This window comes from Danio rerio, chromosome 3, assembly GCF_052040795.2.
Source record: "Danio rerio strain M-AB ecotype USA chromosome 3, GRCz13ab, whole genome shotgun sequence".
Lineage (NCBI taxonomy): Eukaryota > Metazoa > Chordata > Actinopteri > Cypriniformes > Danionidae > Danio > Danio rerio.
This window is the reverse complement of record NC_141023.1, coordinates 51,972,171-51,994,128: the sequence shown is the minus strand read 5'-3', so window position 1 is coordinate 51,994,128 and position 21,958 is coordinate 51,972,171. Positions and strand designations below refer to the sequence as shown.

Sequence of the window (21,958 nt, the reverse complement as noted above, 5' to 3'; positions counted from 1 at the left end):
GCAGGCTTTGTGTGGCTCCTCCTCTTGCTGAAAACACACCTGTGTACTTTGTGGTCTGATTCACTTTATGAAACTCACCATACTGAAAGAGACAAGAGCGACTCACTACAAACACTAAAGGCACTACAGGTAAGAAACTGTGGGATTACTTAAACCATTGACTTTCATCTGAAATGTTTGATTAAAGCGTAAAGAGCAACATGCCAAATGATGCTTAAAGCTTTATAAATAAGATTGAAATGATTGGTAAACATTCTAAAGATGCAAATGTATAATAAAGTGATAAATGATATTTTTTAGTTTGATCAACTACTGAATGTTTACTGCTTTAGTTTTAGAACTATTTCTGGGGGAAAAAACTGTCTTGAAACCTGCTGGATATAAATATTTAGATGTGCTACTGACGGCACTGGTTTCTGGTTGGACTTGTTCTTCTCCATACCTTACTGAATACAGATCCTCTTTACACGCAATGAAATGCCTTGTCATTATGCAAGCGCTGGGAAATATTTACATAGGCACAATGGCTCGAGCTTTGCTCTGAGTTTTTAAATGCAAAAAAGAGGTGAGAGTAAGAAAAGAGGAGAGCATAATCAGTTTTTATCTGCGTTTGTGTTCAATGAGGCTGACGTTTGCAGACAGGAATTTTTCCAATGTCTTATCTTAGATAAATGTGTTTTCTGGATATCAGACTATCAGTGACTTATTTATTCATACAACAAAGTTGACTTTACATAAAAAATTTACCAGTTTTGTGTTAATTTGATTAAACTTAATTTTTATAATTATAAAAGTAGGCTATATTTTTATAACTATAAAATCAGTTTGTTTACTTTATATTTTAAAGCAATGGGTTTACTCAACTTCTTTTTTTTTAATCAGAATCAGAAAGAGCTTTATTGCCAGGTATGTTAGCACAGGAATTTGTTTTCGTGAAAGCTTCTACAGTGCAACAGAATTACAGAGACAGGAAAAAAACAGATAATAAATATATAAAAAAGCAGTAAGTAGTAAATGCAAATATACAAATAGACAAGTGTATATGTAGAGCTATATTATTATATACAATGTTATATGAGCAGCTGTTATGTGCAATTTGGTATGTAAAGTTGTTAAATAAGGTTCTTGGATAGTAGGGAAGGTTGTAGCCTACGAATGATTCGCTCAGCAGTCCGAACTATTCTACTTAGTCATTGGAGGTTGGATTTGGTAGCTGAACCAGACAGTTACTGGTGTGCAGATGACTGATTCAATGATGGAGGTGTAGAACTGTTTCAGCAGCTTCTTTGGGAGGTTGAACTTCCTCAGCTGACGAAGAAAGTACATCCTCTGTTGAGCTTTTTTGTCAACAGAGTCAATAGCCGCATTTCCACTATGTGAGTGTCCCACTTCAGGTCCTAAGAGATAGTGGTGCCCAGGAACCTGAATGACTCCACGGCTGCCACAATGCTCTCCATGATGCTCAGTTGGGGCAGAACAGGGGGTTTCTCCTGAAGTCCACTATCATCTCCACTGTTTTAAGTCAGCTAATCACTTTTTGAAAGTTTAGGGACTACAGAGGAAGGCATTCATCTTTTACTGCTATATACATAAAGATTTTAAGTAAATTTTAAAATAAAACACAATTTTATATTTTTTTTCCAAGAGATGGGTTGCGGCTGGAAGAGCATCCGCTGCGTAAAAACTTGCTGGATAAGTGGGCGGTTCATTCCGCTGTGGCAGCCCCAGATTAATAAAGGGACTAAGCCGACAAGAAAATTATTGAATTTTATAGTTTTTACTTTTAAAATTTAAGTTTCTTAATTGTCATTGCTTTGCTCTTTAGTTGTAATCTTTTTATTTCTGTAAAAAACTATATATGATTAAGTTGTGGCAACACATATTTAAGTCAGTTTAATATTATGTTTAATGTATGTACAATTCAAGTAATTCACCTTAAAAATGTAATACATCAACATTGAGTGTAGATAAATGTACAATTGAAGTCAGAATAAACAGCCCCCCTGAATTAATGGGCCTCCTGTTTAATATATATATATTATGTATTCTGTTTAACAGAGAGCAGACTTTTTTAAACACACTTCTAAACATAATAGTTTTAATAACTCATTTCTAATAATCGATGTATTTTATCGTTGCAATAATGACAGTAAATATTATTTTGCTAGATACTTGTTAAGATAGTTTTCAGCTTAAAGTGACATTTAAAGGCTTAATTAGTTTAGGTTAACTAGGCAAGTTAGGGTAATTGGGCAAGTTATTGTATAACAGTACTTTGTTCTGTAGACTATCGAAAAAACACATAGCTTAATGGGCTAATTATTTTGACCTTAAAATGTTTTTTTTTTATTATTATTAAAAACTGGTTTTATTTTAGTTGAAATAAATCAAATAAGACTTTACCCAGAAGATAAAAAATATTATCAGACATAATGTGAACATTTCATTGTTCTGTTAAACATCATTAGGGAAATATTTAAAAAAGAAAAAAAAATCAAAGGGGGCTAATAATTCTGACTTCAACTGAAAGTGTATGTAGGTATCAGACATTGCAATAATTGCAAACTAAAAATCCTATTTTCATAATCCCTCATGGAAAAGAAGTGTGCTTAATGAATGCTAACTGTATGTGCGCTTCAAATCTTGAAATCATTTTTAACTGTACTTACATATAACAGAATTTTAATGAAAAATAATCAAATTAGTTATTTTTAAGTTCACTTTCAAAACTGTGCTATTTAGCACACTTAAGTGCACTTTGTGCATACATTATCATAATGTTTAATATTGTGTTTTAAAGAAGTACATTTATTTTCAAGGAATAGTTCACCCCAAAAAAAGTACATTTTATCCTTATTTACCTAACTCTTACTTTCTCCAAACCTATTGTATTTTTTTTCTTCTGGTCAACACACACACACACACAAAAAAATGTTTTGAAGAAAGCCTATTGACTTCCATGGTATTTGTTTTTTCTATAGGGCAATGGTAACAGGTTTTCAGCTTTCTTCAAAATATCTTTTGTATACGACAGAATAAAAACTCATAAAGGTTTGGAACCACTCAAGGGTGAACAAATAATAAGTTCATTTATTTATGTCAATAAAAAAATGCTAATTTTAGGGTGAACAATCCCTTGTTGACTTACATAATGGACATGTAAAGTAGGCCTACTTGATTATAATTTCAACAATGACTAACTGTCACCAGAATTATTCATTATACACATAGTTTGTGTATAACAAAAGAAAGAAACTCATGTTTGAAAGTTTCATTTTTTAATTTTCATTGAGAATTGTTAGGATTTTACTTTTTTTTGGCTTACCCCTTTAATAGTCCCTGGCAGAGTACATGTATTTCTGTGCTTCATTTTTAGTGTTTTATGTAGAACATGTATTGATAAAGATGTTTTAAGCAGCCTATTTATGATAATTGAAGTGTTAATAAGTCTAGTAAGATTTGATCTGCTGCTGTGCTCTATCAGGGATGGAGTCCACCCTCAGTCAACTGTCGGAGAAGCACTTCTTGTGCTCTCTGTGTGAGGAGATCTTCAGTAACCCTGTGACGACTCCGTGTGGACACAGTTTCTGTAAAGCGTGTCTGCGTGTTTACTGGAGCCGTAGCGGTTCAGACGAGTGTCCGCTCTGCCGGAAGGCCTTCGGCTCCAGACCGCGCCTCAGCGTCAACCGCATACTGGCTGACGTCACTGAGAACTACAGAAAAACACGCCTGGCTGCCAAATCCAAGTTCTTCAGTATGGATGAACTTCAAGATGAGCCCGTGAGTACTGCTGTTAATAAACATAGGTAAAAAAAAAAAATTTTAAAAAAAGATTGAGTGTTTTAACTCAATGTTGAGTCAAATGTTGACAAAATGTGTTGTTTTAAAGTAGCTAAATTTTATATCATACTTTGAATTTTTTTTATATTAGGTCTACACATACTCTGTAAAACCCAATTTGTTAAGTTTACTCAAACCATTTGAGGAAACCGACTGCAACAAACCATTTAAGTTCAAAAACTAATCCTAATAAGTACTGTGAACTTAATCCATTTAAATAAAAGAAGCAATCTGAGCACAGTAAAACCCAATAAATGAAGATAATTAAAACCAGCTGAGTACTATAAACCAATTGCTACAAACCATTTAAGTAAAAAAAAAAAAAACAATCTATATGAGTACTGTGAAGTTACTCAATTTAAGTTGAAGCAATGAGATATTTAATTAACTCATTAGGTCCAGACGGAATCTGCGGACGTTTTTAGCTATTTCTGCGGGCAATTTTGGTAAAAAAAAACTGCAGATTTCTACTAAATTATTTTGGGAGTATCATAACAAAAACCTTAATATGTGAAATAAAAAAAATATATTTTTAACTTGTTTTTAATGTTTAAAATGCAAATCCAATTTAATTCACTTTGATTCACTAATCATCATTTGATAAACAAAGCAAGTCTCTCATAATATATCTACTAAAAGACAGAAAATATTACTGTACAAACTGCATTGTACATAAATCAGATTAACATTTTCATATTAGTCAAAAATATTACTGTTAATTTAAAAACTAAATAAATTTAGATGTACACATGTTTACTCAAGTAAATAAACAGAATTAATGATGGGCTAAAAATCTGCAGAATTCTGTGGAAAATCTGCGAAATTCTGAGCGTGCAGGTTCCGTGTGGGCCTTCTCATTACCTTCAACAGTGAGTTCAAAACTCTTTTCAAATAAGTAGAATTAACCTTCAGTCAATTTTGAGTTAACTACGCTCATTTCATTTGATAAAGTTGACTGTTGGGTTCAGTGTACACCAATTGATATTGATTGGTATATCCATGTCTGACACAACGCTGGATTAAAACAATCCAACGTTTTGTTTATTGTGCATGTGATGATATTCATATTTATTGTATTTTAGAACAATGTGAACTCTTCTTTCTACCCACCAAAGTTCCATTTATTTGATCAAAAAATATTGTTAAATCTCTCAAATAACTGATCTCAAATAACAGTTTCCAATACTACTAATTATAAATAACTGCTAAATGTTCAAATATATTTTGCTTGTAAAGGCTGCATTTAGAAAAAGTATAGTACAATTAGTAAAACTGGAAAGTTTCTTTTTTGATTAAATGTAGGTTGGAATTTAATTTAATAGTTTTACTTCTTCTTCTTCTTCTTATTATTATTATTATTTATACATCATTAGAATAGCATGATCTGCTCCTCAAAATAAACATTTTTATTTTTTTAACAGTTTTATTTTCATTATTATTTATTAGTTTTGCTGTTGTCATTGTTAAAAACTGTTGGACTGCTTCATATTTTTGTGGAATCTTATTCAAGACTTACAATTAAAAATGTATTTACTTTTTTCCTCAAATATAAAAGAGCATCAAATCAGCATAATGATCTGTAAAGGATTGTGCAACTAAAGACTGGAGTGATGCTAAAAATTCAGCTTTAAATCACAGTACAGTACAAAACAGTTATTTAAAATAGCAATAATATTTCACAATTTAACAGTTTTAATTATTTTATTAAAGAAATACAGCCTTGGTAAGCATAATAGTCTTTTTTTTTTTTAAACCTTATGCCAAACATTTGACTGGTGGTTTATTATTGTGACTCAACTTAATTTTCAAAATCACTACTTTAGTCTTTAGTGTCACATGATCTTTCATAAAGCATATTAGGGGAGAGTTCAAAACTGCTGCTTTATATTTTTGTGGAAACTGAGATGTATGTTTTCAGGATTCGTAATACAAAAATTATTTATTTAAAAACTAATTAAATTGAAGCATTGTTGAAGTCTTTATACTTTAATTAATTTAAAATGTCTTTTGCCTTTTTTATTTATTTTTATAACGCAATTCAGACTAGATATAAGTCATGAAATATGCTGAAAAAGCTAATATTATAATCCTGTTAGGATACATTCAAATGGGAGTAAGCAATGACTTCAAATTGCAGGTGGTTTTTGATTTTATTTTGGTTCTCTCAAAACAGAAAATGTTAGTGTTATAAGGTCAAGTGTTGATGGAACCGGTGAGTCTTTGACATACATTACAAGAACATATAGTAGTGAATGCTAATCAAGTGGTTTTGAATGTTTAATACAACATTCCAAGCTCTTAACATGTTTGTGGTTCTGTTCTTCACTTGCATGCTACAGAAGAATGAGGGAGAGGTGGAGCAAATGATCCAGGAAAGAGTTCAGAAGATTGAGAAACTTCAGAATTCACTAAAGCTAGTGAAGGTATTTGACGATGATTTGATCTAAGATGGCTACACAGATATTAAAACATGAGCATAATTAAAGAGATAGTTCACTCAAAAATGAAAGTTTCCTCTCCATTTCCTTACACTTAAGTGGTTCTTAACCTCTATGAATTTTTTCTTACGTTGAACACAAAACAAATTATTCTGAAGAATGTTGGGATAAGCAGCCATCATCCATTTAAGAACAAAAAATAGTATGTAAATCAATGTTTTTTCAACCATTCTTCAGTTTATCTTTCGTTGTGCTCAACAGAAGAAAGAAATGTGGAGGATGAGTAAATTTTGGCAGTTTTTTTGTGAACTAAAGAAGCACTAAGTGATTTTTGCCAAATGATGTTGGTATTTATAAGCACCAAATCAAACATGCCCATAACTGAACAGGACCATGACCCTTTTTGATTAATCTACTCATACACTGCATTCTATTTGAAGGGGCTTATCCCTATGCCCTAATCCCTTTGAAGGTTTATTTAGCGATAGCTTCGAAAGGATGAAGGGTTTTGACCTTATTCTTTAATGCAGAAATCTGCTTGTTTTTGTGATTGTTTTAGAACTTCCGATTGAGTTTGCTATGGGAGAATTGACTAGGAATAATAAACTGCAGAATACAGTCTTGCTTTACAAACAAGTGTGTTTATGACTTGCATAAAAAGAAGAATATGATAATAAGAAAATATCAGTTTGTCAAATCAAGCAGCATAACGAGCCAATTTTTTAAATTACATATAAAAATCAGTGGATGTGAATGAGACCGGATGTCTTGAGCCAAATAGATTTTGGGCCCATTTGTGTGTCAAGAATAAGGTTAAAAATCTAATTTCATGAAACACATTTCTCCATCACCTCAACGAGATCATTAATGTGGTGCCTTCATCGACACCAAAATAACACAGAATGATGAGTATGCAAGCTGTACTTTATTTATTTATTTATTTATTTATTTATTTATGTTTTTAAAATTAATTTATTTAAATTTTTAAATAAATTTATAATTTATAATTATTTTCTTCAAAATTTGATTTATAATTGATATAAATATGGTTTACATGGTGGCTCAGTGGTTTGCACTGTCGCCTCACATCAAGAAGGTCTGTGGTTCGAGTTTCGGCTGGGTCAGTTCAGCGTGTGTGTGAATGAGTGTGTATGGGTGTTTCTCAGTTGTGGGTTGCAGCTGTGTAAAACATATGCTGCATTAGTTGGCGGTTCATTCCTCTATGACTCCTCTAATGAATAAAAGGAATAAGCTGAAGGAAAATAAATGAATGAATAATATAAATATTACAGTAGTAGCGTGTAGAAATATAAATAGAATAGAAAATAGAAATACTTTACACACATTTATAGGTAAAGACAAGTTCTGTGGCACTAAAAATTTTTTCCCGCGAAAGGAATCATGGCGACCTGAGGTGTTGTACTCTTTAAAATCCTTTATTCCAAAGTGCCCTTTAAATTAGCCAGTTTTGAGTACTTTGGTATGGAATGACACGTTAATATGGTGGCCGTGATTGTTTTTTATCTTTTCGACTGTGTGATATCTCACTTATAATGCACCGATGGTCTCCACTATCATTGGTAGACACGTCCCTTACTGCTGATTGGTTATAAGTGTGTTTTGGCGTCAAAAAGGTTTTTCAAAAATCACTTAGTGCACGTTTAAAAATTGCAAAAAACTGTCACTTCCTGGATGATCTTGTTCTTTAAATATCTGTTTTCAATTACTTCCTCATTTCAGAGCACATGTCTCCGTGAAGTTCAGGAGAGTCAGAGGGTGTTTTCCAATTTGCTTAGTACATTAGAGAAGAGCCATAAACTGGTCGTGACTGCAGTTGAACAGAAACAAAGAGAAGCAGAGAAAAGAGTCGAAAGACTTGTAAAAAGCCTGGAAAAAGAAATCCTTGAGCTGGAAAATGGACAATCCAATCTAGAGCACCTGAATGACATGGAGCGTCTTAAAAAGGTCACTGACAACATCAGTTTTTTTTTTTTTTATCTGTAATTGTTACCATAGAAAACATTTATTGGAATAAATTGATATATTTGACTTGACCATTATAGGTTATCATTTTTGCCTTACTATATGCATAATATTTGAATACATTCAGTAATTGAGAAATAGTTTTCTCATCCTAATGCTGTTCAAAACCTCTACACTCTGATAATTTTAATAAAATATTATGAAAACCTGAAAAAAATGTATGCAGCTGTATTCACAGTCAATATTTTACGTCTCTTCTAAAAAAATATTAAAGAATTTGAGTATTACTTAAGTAGGATTAAGTAAAAATAATTGTTGTCCTTAATCTGCAGAGCTTCAGTCACATACCTCGGCCAATGAGAGACTGGTCTAAAGTCATTCTGGAGACTGACCCTTGTGTTGGCTTCACCCGACAGACTGTGACTGACTTCATGGATACAGTGACGATGGAAGCTAAAAGACTTTCAAAAACTGGTATGACTGGATTATTGACATAATATGCTTTGCATAGTTTTACAGTACATTGTCCCTTTGCTTTAGCCTGTTAGTACTGTACAATTGTGCTTACACTGTTTTAGCATTTAAAACATTTACAGTACTGAGCATAATGGAGTACATCCCATTTTAAAAATTTATATTTTATTCATTTCTCAGTGAATATAGGCAATGAATTTTGGTGCATTTAAACTAAACAGATTTTATAAACAGATATATTTATTAAAATAATATTTTAGTCACCAAACATATTTAGAAATTGAAAGATAATACAAATTAAATTCAGCTGCAACCTACAAATCTTCAATTTTTTGCATTTTTTCCCCACTTTTTTTATTTATTTCATATTTTTCTATAACATACATTCGGGTGTAGTTTTTGGACCATTATCATACGTTATTTTGTTAGATAAGCTTTAGATTTGGCTTTATACTGACTAATCCAATGTATTTTCGCAAATATAATACTGTATAGCTTCTTAATAAAAATATACATTTAAAAGAGGGGTGGACTTTTTTATACTGAGCACTATTTTATGCTTTGTGGTCAAAAGCTATAACTGACTTAAGGTACAACTTATTTCACCATTAAATAGATAAAACTATTTTATGTTAATAAATGTAAAACACCATTATATAGACAGAAATGCCAGAGAAATGACCAGTGTATAGAATGGGAGAAACATGAGTGTATTTGTAAACCAGCTTTCCACAGAACAATCACATTGCCAGCACAAAAACACTGTTATACTTACTCTTCGGGACTTCAAAAGGTCTCAAATCCTTAAATTTTGACTTGTGCAGCACCTCAGTAAACATCTGAAATTTTGTATAGGCAAATGCTGACAAGTACATTCCAAACTCATGTGCAGTAAAGACACCAACACAAATCAATATAACTTTAGCGCTCTGTTTAATGTCCCAATTTCTCGTTTCAAGCAGAAATCTTTCAGATCAGTAAGCTAATCTCACTGATTGGTTCGTTTTAAATTCCTAATGTCTCGCCTTGAATGCAGACAACAGAAAATTTCTATTGGTAGTGCTGTGTGAGCAGAAGTACAAATACACTGCCTTGAATCAAACCGCAGACAAGGGCTATTACTTCAGTATTCTAGTTTCACTTACCTATCCAGTCATAATCAGCCATGATACAGTTGAAGTCAGAATTATTAGCCCCCTTCAATTTTTTTTCTTCTTTTTTAAATATTTTCCAAATGATTTTTAACAGAGCAAGGAAATTTTCACAGTATGTCTGATAATATTCTTTCTTCTGGAAAAAAAGTCTTATTTGTTTTATTTTGGCTAGAATAAAAGCAGTTTTTATTTTTTTAAACACCATTTTAGGGACAAAATTATTAGCCTCTTTAAGCTATATTTTTCTCGATAATCTACAGAACTAACCATTGTTATACAATAAACTGCCTATTTACCCTATCCTGCCTAGTTCACCTTATTAACCTAGTTAAGCCTTTAAATGTCACTTTAAGCTGTATAGAAGTGTCTTGAAAATTATCTAGTGAAATATTATTTACTGTCATCATGGCAAAGATAAAATATATCCATTATTAGAAATGAGTTATTAAAACTATTATGTTTAGAAATGTGCTGAAAAAACTTCTTTCCATTAAACAGAAATTGGGGAGAAAAAAAAAAAAACAAGCGGTCTAATAATTCAGAGGAGCTAATAATTCTCACTTCAACTGTATATATAAAACCCATCCATGAACATGATTTCTGAGTCCCATAGGATGTAATGAAGATCACAACTTCCATGATTCCACAATCAGTCACGCCATCATCTAACTACGCCTTTTTTGTTATGAATATGTGCCCTCTAGCAGCAAAAATTAAATGCTGTGCCTTTAAGAAGTAACATAACAATTATTTTCTTGTCCTTTGTTTTTAATATGCAATTTTATTTTTCAGAACTCAAGAGGTTGCAGAAATATTCAGGTGTGATTTTTAATTATGCATTTACAGATTTTTTTACAGAATTAGTTTTTTGTTTTTCTGAATTATCTGTCTACGTTTTTCAGTTGATGTGAATCTGAATCCTCGGACAGCTCATGCTTACCTCTACATCTCTGAGGATCGGAAGGAGGTCAGGCATGCAAATAAGCAACAAGAAGTTCCAGAAAACCCCAAGAGGTTTGACCGGGTGATCAATGTCATGTCCAAGGAAGCTTTTCGCTATGGCAGACACCTTTGGGAAGTGGATGTTGGAGATAAGACTGACTGGGATTTGGGGGTAGCCAAACAATCTGTCAACAGGAAAGGAAAATTCACAATATGTCCATCCAATGGTTTCTGGACGCTCAGTTTAAAGAATGGCTCTCAGTATGTCGCAAACACATACCCTCCGACTTCCTTCAACCTCAGTCACAAGCCTAAAAGGGTGTCCATTTACCTGGACTATGATGAGGGACGCGTATCTTTCTATTGTTCGGATACTGGGACTCATATCTACTCTTTCAGAGACAGTTTCACAGATAAGCTCCACCCTATCCTCAGCCCAGGACGACCCCATGGAGAGAAGAACACTGCTCCCCTTATCATCAGCAGCAGCTGCTGCAGCATCTGAACAATCTGCTGCCACTACAGCTTTCACTTTCTCTCCCACTACCATTGCAACATATAGTTGTCTGTTATTATTAAACTTATATCTTTTATTTATTATTGTTATTACTTTTTAATTACTATTTACATGAAGCATACCTCAAACTGTGATCTTTTTTTAGCACATATCAGCTTTTTTTAATGATAAGGATCATTTTCATGGCAACCCCTTTTAGCAAAAAGTTAATTTATTATATGAATATAACCATCATAACTTCTAAAAATGTTTTGTAATATTGACAAAATAAAATTTTGACTTCTAAGTAAATCATTATGCTTCAATAATCGTTCCTAATGCTTAAAAAAATCTGATTAGTTTAGTTTGTTGACTGAAATATTGAAGTACTTGATTATAATTTAAACTTTAGTAGGTTATTTAGTATTAAGTTAATATTTTAAATGTACCAAATTACTCGTTCTTAATAACAAATGTAATGCAATAATGAATATATTTAAAAACCTGACAAATATGTTTGAATATAAATGGCATAAAATATATTTTAGTTCACCATAATTATACTGTAAATGCTTTCAGTAGATGTAATATTGAACAAATGAATTATGTGCTTAAGCTCTACTTATGTGCTCTGGTCACAGTTGCAATAATTTTTCAAATACTGTTACACAAAATATTTTCATCAACAACTAAATAATTGTTTAAATTACACAACAAATTTAGACTGCACTGAAATACATTTTTAAATATTATGTTTTGTTCTAAAGTCTGATAAAGTGTACTTGTTTTTCCACAAGGGAATGCATAGCAATATCTTGGCGACTATCCACAACCTCAAACCATCATGGCAGGGTGAGTTTTGTGTTGGCAAGCACCTCTCAGATATTCTCGGCTAAAAGTAAAAATGTAAATATTATTATTATTTATATTAGTTACACTAATCAAATATGGTGATCTATGTCTTAAATAAACCATATACGGTTTGAACTTATCTTTAAAAAATGTGTAAGCTTTTGTAATCATTTATTTAAATATTTATTTTATTTATAGTTTCACACATATTCCATTATCCTACAGACATGAAAGAAGGACGTTAAAATTCTTGTATCCGGTCTCACTGTGAACATTTATGAAAGTGCAATCAATAAAAGGTAGTAAGAAAAGATGGAGTTCACTTGAAAGAGCGAGAAGTTGAAGGATGAAAAAGAGGACTGGATGGCTGGGTTGGGCTGGGGATGGAGGAACGCGAGGGCGAGAGAACAGCGAGTCATTGTGCTGGTACACCAGGCACTGGGAGACACACTCAAGACACATTCACGCATTCACACACTGACACAAACACACACATAAGCTTGTGCTTCTGCCCACTGCTGCACAGACCCAAACTGGCATCCCAGAGGGCAGCACTTTACTCCTGTCCTCGCCTTCCAAACGTGACATTCAACCCTAGCTGAGCATCTCCATCTACAGGTTACCCCTCCATCATATTTCTATGGCATTTCGGCTCAAGCTCTGGATCCAGGAGCACAAAACAAGAACCTAGAGGATTAGCAGATGAGAGACTGAGGTCGGAGATAATCTTCAAAGTCTTCACTGTCACTCATCAGGTAACACTTTTTTATGGAAATCTGAAGTTAATGGCTCAGTAAAAAACTTTATATGTGACCCTGGGCTACAAAACAGGTAAGTTTTAGGAGCATATGAAATTATAATATATGAATTTACAGTTTTTAATAGCAATGTTAAGCAAATATTGTGTTCCATATAAATTTTCTGTGAATTTCCAACCATAATTATGTAAAAACTTAATTTTAGTTTGGGATATACAGTGGTAACTGTATCTTAGCCAAATATTTTGGCCTATTCAATGAATCACATCACATTCATTTGGACAGTTTATTCACATTTCAGATAATGTGCAAAACCTTAATTTTAGAAAATGTACCCTTATTCCCATCTTTGTGGTCCAGGGTTAAATATTTTGCTCTTTTTAAAGTGTGTTTTTCTCATTGAGGCTAAATGCCTATAAAGCACAGTTATAGCAGCATTCAGATGGGACATAAACAGACCAGAGCCTGCTTGTCCCACTCTGAATGTTTCAAAGAAAGCTTCTTGTGTCCAGAGGCTCCTCATGTTTTTCTGAGATAATCCACTCACCCCACCAGGCGTAGCTCTACACCCACCACAGTGTGAAAAGGACCCATTCTCTCGGACGTACAGTATAGTGAATCCAGTAATGCTAACTGTACATAACAGTGGCTAAATATTTGGGTGTAAAACCACATTAATATTTAAAGGGATGCTTGGGGTTTGCAAATTAAAACAGCAGTACAATAGAATAACATAAAAACAATAGAATGAAATATTTCCACTTATGCTGGAATGACTTTTTGGAGATATTTATTTTTGCTTTCCCATTGCTCAAGAGGTATTTAGCATTTAGACTTCATTTAGAGTGAAATGTATTTTGACTGAAAGTATTATCGGTAACGACAGACAGCTAGGCCATGTGGAACGAACAGAAATCTGATGACTTTGAAAGTCATTTAGTGAGTGGGTGGCATTAAACCCTACCTTGTCAACTTAACTTGTGACTAGTGTGATAAAGTCACTTACTGACCTTATCTTTCTGTGATTTTATCTTTAACCCATAACCACGTAACAACTAAACCAGATAAACGACTCGTGCATTAGTACCAGAAGTCACCTGGTGTCAGCTGTTTACCTGAACCAGGAAGGAATTCGGCTCAAAGAATGATCATATCATATCATATTTCATGTCAGGAAGTTAGAAAATAGTTTTTTTTCAATGTTGTTTTAAGGAACTGCAGTCCTCTTAATAAATAATACACATGTTATATGATTGTATGTTTACAAAAACATGAATTGTACTTTTACAGTGCAATAGTACTCAAAGGAACATCACTGTATCATATTTACCCAAAACCAATCCACCGATGTACACTCTGAGGTACTTATGTGAACTTTATATTAGTAATAGAATTTTTTTTCTGGCAGATGTTGTCTGAGAAGTTGTTTTTATGCTTAATTTATTCGTGTCCAGCATGTTTTTGGAGGACAACATTACAGCAAACCTTTGTAACAATTATAATTAAACTTTTTTTTTCCCAATTGTTCCATTTTTCCAGGTTGAGTTTCCACAAAAATTAAAAATTCTGTCATTATTGATTCATCCTTTACTTGTTCCAAGCCTATTTGGCTTTCTTTCTATTGTTGAAAATAAATAATAAGATATTTTAAAGAAAGCCGTAACCCTGTAACCATTGACTTCCCAAGTAACTGTTTTAACTACTATGGATGTCAATGGATTTTAGCTTTGTTCTAAATATTTTCTTTTATGTTCAGCAGAGAAAGGAACTCATAAAGATTTGTAAACACTTAAGGGAAAGTAAATAGTGATTTTTATTATTTTTTTGAGTGCGTGAACAAGGCCTTTACGTCCCCGACACCATAGAGTGCCCCACTTTAATCTTTTTTGTGTGCAAGCAAATCTAAGCATCTCTTTAGAATCTTCTACAGTCATAAGCTATTATCGTGGACTCAGAAGAAGATGGCGAGGGTTAAAAGTGCCATCTAGGTCTTTCAGATTACTAGAACCCTCTGGCCTGTTGTGCTTTGGCAGAATGGAGCTAAATTCTAAAGAACAAGCCTTGTTAAATTTGAGCTATTCTAATTTACTTTCCCATTAGAACATGGATGTCCAGTTGTAGTCATGCAGGGCCGCGCGTTCTTTCAGAGTTTAGCCCCAACACACCTGATGAGATGTTTCTTGCAATCTTGAAGACCAGAACATTAGGTGGTTCATGTTTGTTTAGCCCAAAACACTCTGTTTAGCTGAAAGAACCCTACAGGAGCAGAACTGAATGTACTGGTGTTGGGACTATTCAATTGTAGAAACTATTTCAAACAGTTAGGAATATACAAGTTTGCAAGTTACATCAGTGTGTGTTCTCAGAGATTATATACTGTCCACAGCAACTAATTGTAACTTATACACTTTCATTTGTTCCAATCTTCAGGTCCATTGCCCAGTCTGTACCATTCCTTTATCGGAAAATAACTTACAAAGGAAAAAGCTTGGCTTCGGTGATTCTTGCTGACATTGTGTACCGAAGGTTCTGTCTGTGCTCTCCATTGGACTCATCCAAGTGATCATTCTTGGGAAAGATTCACTATGGCAACCACTGGCATGCAGCTCCTCGGCCTGGTCCTGTCCATCATTGGCCTTGTGGGGGGATTCCTGGTGTGCACCCTGCCCATGTGGAGGGTCACCGCCTTCATCGGGAACAACATTGTAACGGCACAGATCACGTGGGAAGGTCTCTGGATGAATTGCATCTGGCAAAGCACAGGAGAGATTCAGTGCAAGGGGTATGACAGCTTGCTTGCTCTACCCAGTGACATGAAGGCCGCCCGGGGTCTTACGGTTCTCGCTATACTAATCTGCAGTCTTTCGCTCACATTAGGTATTCTGGGTATCAAGTGCACTGAGTGCGTGGGGCTCCCAAGCCTCAAGGCTCGCTTGGCACGTGTGTCAGGTGTGCTCTTTGTCATTGCGGGGTTCCTCATCCTTGTGCCTGTTTGCTGGACGGCCCATTCCATCATCAGGGATTTCTATGACCCCTATGTGGCGGCCCCACACAAACGTGAGCTTGGACCCGCTCTCTACTTGGGCTGGGGGGCTTCGGCTTTACTGTTGATTGGTGGATCGCTTCTCTATGCAGGGTCCAATCCACCCGGGATTCCCTCTTCTCCTACATTTAGCAGTGATGAGAGCAGCCCACGCCGAGCGGGTGGTTCTTCCCAGGTCAAGGGTTATGTTTAATGACCACCACAGGCACACCAGTTCCCGAAAGCCTTCCCTGTTAGAGTTTCCCATTGTGATAGATTCAAGTTAATTTTAATCGATTTTGTATCAACAGAATATTTGGAGAGGTAGTGAATAGAAATGTGAAATCAAGTTACCTTGCCACCTCTAATGTCCACTTATAAGTCTGTCTTTCTCTGTATTTGTCTATTATGTTATTCAATAATAAAACCTTAAATCATTTACAGTGTTATATCTGAATTATTTTTGGCTGATGGCTAAAGATAGCACTTAGGTCCAATCTCAGTTCTATTTTTGTACCCCTTGTCCTTCCCCTTGGCCCTAGAAACATAGTGTTAAGGGGAAGGGCTTTAAAATTTACCCCCAAGAAATGGGACAGCGCTACAACCGCTGCACACTTCATTATATATGATCTTGATCTCTTGCTGCATATGAGATTGATGATCGCAACTGCTGTATTTATTACAGTTGCGTTATTTTTTCAACAGTATCTGGATGCAGCCTTTATGATGCAAGCCGAGATTGCATCACTCATAGATGCAATGTCTAACACAATGCACTCAATGGAGTGAGTGACATCACTGTGACGGGTAGGGTTAGGGGTGGGATTAGGTGAGCGCATTAAAAAGCATTGGATTCAGCTCAGACTGCACTGCACCAGGTCTGCATCCAGACCTCCCTCTATTTTTTTTTGTAGGTATTTTTATTCAGGAAATCACTATTTCACTATCTAGCCCTTCCCCTTAGCCCTATGCCTTCAAGATAAAGATAATTGGGAAGCCCTACCCATTTACGTGAACGTGTGAAACGAGGGGGAGGGGTAAGGGTTAGAATTGGGATTGGGCCATAGTTTGACATTGTGTGTGACATATTAAAGTTAGATCCTTAAAAGGATAGTTCACTTAAAATTTCAAAGTCATGCCATCATTTACTGGCCATCATATTAGTCTGCACCAATAAAACTGTTTATCTTTGAAATGAAAATGAAATTAAGGTCATTTTAACCCTTTGGTGCATACAATAACACAGGTGTGATAAGTTTAAAGGGCCATGAAACCCCCTCGTTTCAGCAGGGTGTTTTCACACCTCTACTTTGGAAAAAGTCAGAAAAGTGGGCGTGTCCAGCTCTGTTTAGGGGGGAGTGTCGGAGGAACTAAAGTGGGATGGTGTGGGAGTGTCTATTTGGGCACGCGCGAGTTTCAGTCAAAACCTACATGGACATCTGTAGTCGAATTATTTGCCAAATTATTAAATGTTGGACTTTAACAGCAGTTTGGCTCTTTCATTCAGGGAATTCATTCATGCCCCTCGCGACAAACGCGATATTTGATTCGAGGATCTGCTCTAAGCGTGTATTTTTCATGCAATGTTTGATACCACACGGCGAATGAGAGAAGAAAAAAACTCTGCATTTCCCGGAAACTTAGATGCACACAGCAGGTAGCGTCAGAAAGCCGCGTGTGTTATTCCGGTCACAAAATGCGGTGCTATGTTTGCACTCAGTGCAATAGTTAACTTAATTCGATACGAACAAACTGAATAAACAAAGAGCACTGGTCGCTCACTTACCAAATCTGTAGAGACAGGACAATCACCAGCAACTAGAGCCGCGTCTTTATGAAGAGCAGACTAACGTTACAAGCGAATCCGGATTTCAGCGTTTGCAGATGAGAACAGCTCTCAGGTAAACAATATTCCTCCTTAGACACGTAAGTTATTGTTGTCGAGCGTTGCGTACACCGTTAATCCACACGTGATCCAGCTGAGCTCTCACAGAGAGAAAATGAAAACGAAACTTAATGGCAGCAAACTATAAAAGCAACACTTCACGCTTGTTTTGCCAACACAACGTGGCGTCTCTGTGGCGTAAACACGGTGACGCTAATGAATATTAATGAAGTTGCACAATAGAGCGCGCTGATTGGTTTGAACCAAGCCTTACTCATGCATTAATGCATCACACTGTAAGACGTAATAAGACTCACTCTGGCACAGACGCCCAATCTGCACGCTGGAATACACGCTATTATGTCATGACCGTGACGCAGCTTCAAAAATTAGTTTCAAACAGGAAGTACAAATTTGCTTGAAATAGCGCAAAAACAACCAATTTACACTTTTTAGTGAAATAAAGGTGTCCTAATAGTGTTTTTAGCAGTGTGGGACAAATATACGACTGTCAACAGCTCAAAAAATGTGTTTTGGTGTTTCGTGACCCTTTAAGCTGGTTCCTGGATAATGCAATCACAGCAGTGATTAGTGTGTTCTGTGCATCATATAATCAGCTGCTAAATGTAAATCTGCTTTCCTGTGATGACTCAAGTTGAGCCAAAGAACCACTAGTGGTACTTGTCATAAAAATAAAAAAAATTATCAATGTTTTCAAACAAATGTTTATTTTAGATTTCAGATATTATAATACACATAAAAACTAGCAACATTCATTTATATGTGGTTTTAAAATACATGCTGACGCCTATGGAGATTCCATTGCTCTGTATTATTATCAGTTTTGTCACTAGAATGTTTATGCTATTCTTCTTCCAGTTAAACAGTCACATATTTTCATGTATTTTAGAAGAAATTGATTAATTAACCTGTATTTTTTAGTAGTTCTAATTTCTCCTCTGCAGTGGAGACTGACATGTCAGTGCCCGTCACCTTTTAAAGATCAAGTAATATGATCATTATTAAACAAAATATGATAATAACAAAAAGGACAAATGGGATGCATGCACATCATTCAATTTGAATCAACATTTGTTTTGCACAAAATTCAGTCAAAAAAAAATTGAACTATAAAAAAGTAAAAAAAAAAAAAAAAGTTAGGTTGTTTCAATAAAATTTAAACTACACTTTTTACTCCAGTGTTTTGGTTTATCAATATTTGGGTTCCAGCAATCCAGCTTATTTAGAGTGTGTTAAACAGTCAAAGCAGATTATCTAAAATTAGATTGAATAAGACTAGAGATCTTGGGAAATCAGTGTCTTAGCTGGAATAATCACATTAATATGTCATTGTGCTCATTTAATTAATTCAAAACTGTAACAGAAATGCAGATTCTCTAACAGTTGGTCTTTAAAGGTCACTGAAATAAAAGGTCATTCACAAAATTTGGGATTTATAGAATATCCAACACATCAGCTTTCAGATAAATCTCAACCCTGAAGTAAACAATCCAGCTGTTGAAGACATTCTTGGCTGGTCTTGTCTTGACTCTCTGAGCATCTCTGGCTGTTGTTATGGGGGCTGCTCCTATAGACAGCAGTACAATACCACTGTATGCTGCACCACCAGCACAGCATCCACAATAGCTGCATTGTTTACTGCGCCAGGTAGTGACTCATGTATGACCTAATGCCACAGACAAAAATCCGGGGTTGTAAAATATAGAAAAGTAGTTATTGTTGTCATGATTTGCTGGAGTTTAAGGGATAAAGGAACCTAAGAGAAGTGCTGCTGGCACCAGGGTTTTTTTTATACATGAGATAAAAATGTATGGCAGGATGGAATAAGGTTTTTCAGAGTACTTACATACTGTATGTACAGTAAGAGGTTTGAAAATAGGAAACATTATTATAATGTCTATTGACTAAGACCAACAGACATTTTGTGTGAGCAGAAGTCAGTAAAGGTGCAGGTAAAGTGTGAATAATGGTGAAGGATGTTAAACGTATTCATTCATTTATTTCAGCTTAGTCCCTTAATCTGGGGTCACCACAGCGGATTGAACTGCCAACTTATCCAGCATGTGTTTTATGCAGCGGATGCTCTTCCAGCTGCAACCCATCTCTGGGAAAAATCCATACACACTCATTTACTCACATACAGACAGTTTAGCCTACCCAATTCACCTGTACCGTATGTCTTTGGACTGTGGGGGAAACCGGAGCACCCAGAGGAAGCCCACGCAAACGCAGGGAGAACATGCAAACTCCACACAGAATCACCAACTGACCTTGCCGAGGTTCGAACCAGCAACCTTCTTGTTATGAGGCGACAGCACCTACTGCGCTTCTGTGTCACCCGTAAGACTTGTATAATTAAAAATATAAATGTAATTTATATAAATTTGAAATGATAAACAGTAAACTCAATCCATTAATATCTTTGATAGTTATGTTACTAGTTGTTGTTTAACTTATTGTTACACTTTAAGCCATAAGAGTCAATAACGTTGTTGATATCTTCCACAGTTTTTTTTAACCTCAAACCAGATAACATGGTGAAGTGAACATAAAAAACACTTGAAGTATCACAATAACAGAGTTATTAATAAAAAAAAAATGAAAATTGAAAAACAATGACATGCCTTAGTGCCTTCCAGTGTTTAGTGATTGTTAATATATATATATATATATATATATATATATATATATATATATATATATATATATATATATATATATATATATATATATATATATATATATATTATAACTGATGTTATAAGATGTTTTTAATGTATATAACAGAAATTACAAATAATGCACAAAAATAGATGTTTCAAATATTTATTTAACTTAATAACCACAAAAAAAAAAAAGGAAAAATTGATTCAGGAGATGGAGACAGTCAAAAATAAATAAAGCAATGTTTAAGTCAAAACTAACAATTTCACCAAATACATATACAAGCATATTTTGAGATAGTATTTGTGCTGTCAAGTATTTATATACCTATTATGTAACAATAGGTTTGATAATTGGATACTTTAATAGGCTTATCTTAAGAATGCAAAAATGCAATCCTAAAATCATCAAGATACATAAAAAATGCTCATCAGAAGTGTTCATGAATACTCTTGATATTTTCATTAAAAACTTCTTCAGCAACATGCCATTATTTTCCAGCATTCAACGAATCTTTCACAAGAGAACAAAATAAAACAAACAAACAAACAAACAAACAAACAAACAAACAAACAAACAAACAAACAAACAAACAAACAAACAAACAAAACACGATTAGTTGGTGTTTGTTCCTTCCCTGAAATTGTTTTTTGCAGGGTGAAATGTCTGCTGTCACAAAGTAAACAGGTAAAGCAGTTTCAGTCTGTCCTGATCAATTTAAATTCTCCAGAAAATCCTTTTTACACAGTTCTTGTAAAGAAACCCACTTACAGTCAGAAAACCTTTGAGGAGCAGATGAGAGATGTCCAGATGTGCTGAAGTAATTCATAGCAAAAGCATCTTAACTTCCTACTCAGTTTTGTCTTCTGTAACCTTTTGATTTTTTTAAGCAGTAATCTTTTTATCTAAATCTTCATGCTACAATAATTTTTATTCTGTAATTTTGATTTGCTGTTTTACACAAAATAAAAGTTTATATGTTATTGTTGAAGTGCCTTGGTTATTTTGTAAAACAATGTTTTTTTCCTTGAAATTTTGATAAACTAGGGCTGTATTATCTTACAAAAAAACAAACAAACAAGTGTTTATATATTCTTATAGGCTAAATGAAAAAAAAAACTGAAAATGTGTCAAAAAGGTTGCCATTCAAATTACACTACAACCAATAAAAATACTTCATACTTATGTATTTAAATGAGGATGTAGCAATTTGTTAAACAAACATTTGATGAAAATTACACAAAGTAAATAATAAATAAATAGACTTTTACGCGACTTTTGCGACATGTACGCGCATGCGCGTGTCACCGGCAGTGAAACTCGCTTATTCACACAAGTGAACAACAGAAAAACACAGAGCGTCCTGATATCAGAGATCAGACATGGGCAAAGGCGGTGGAACATTTGAGCGACTATTGGGTATGTGTCA

The 21,958-nt window shown here is 34.4% G+C and overlaps 3 protein-coding genes across 10 annotated transcripts in view; all 3 read left to right on the top strand.

The window, feature by feature from the left end:
• Positions 1-62: 62 nt before the first annotated feature.
• On the top strand, positions 63-11,639 carry btr02 (bloodthirsty-related gene family, member 2). The gene is made up of 7 exons (NM_001077158.2): positions 63-129; positions 3,485-3,780; positions 6,180-6,263; positions 8,019-8,243; positions 8,594-8,735; positions 10,682-10,708; positions 10,792-11,639. Exons 2-7 carry the CDS (start codon positions 3,487-3,489, stop codon positions 11,334-11,336), a joined length of 1,317 nt encoding a protein of 438 aa, NP_001070626.2. The 5' UTR covers positions 63-129; positions 3,485-3,486; the 3' UTR covers positions 11,337-11,639.
• Positions 11,640-12,719: 1,080 nt separating this feature from the next.
• Positions 12,720-16,398, top strand: cldnk (claudin k). The gene is given in 2 exon segments (NM_001003464.1): positions 12,720-12,934; positions 15,368-16,398. A coding segment is annotated over 1 exon segment (651 nt). The 5' UTR covers positions 12,720-12,934; positions 15,368-15,522; the 3' UTR covers positions 16,174-16,398.
• Positions 16,399-21,809: 5,411 nt separating this feature from the next.
• Positions 21,810-21,958, top strand: part of hgs (hepatocyte growth factor-regulated tyrosine kinase substrate) — a 42,932-nt gene continuing 42,783 nt past the window's right edge. For 7 of the 8 annotated variants that reach the window (XM_087242244.1, XM_087242243.1, XM_087242242.1 and 4 more), the window contains exon 1: positions 21,842-21,948. In XM_087242244.1, the coding sequence (XP_087098370.1) occupies positions 21,912-21,948 (37 nt within the window). In that variant the 5' untranslated portion in view covers positions 21,842-21,911. 8 annotated transcript variants of the gene reach the window in all.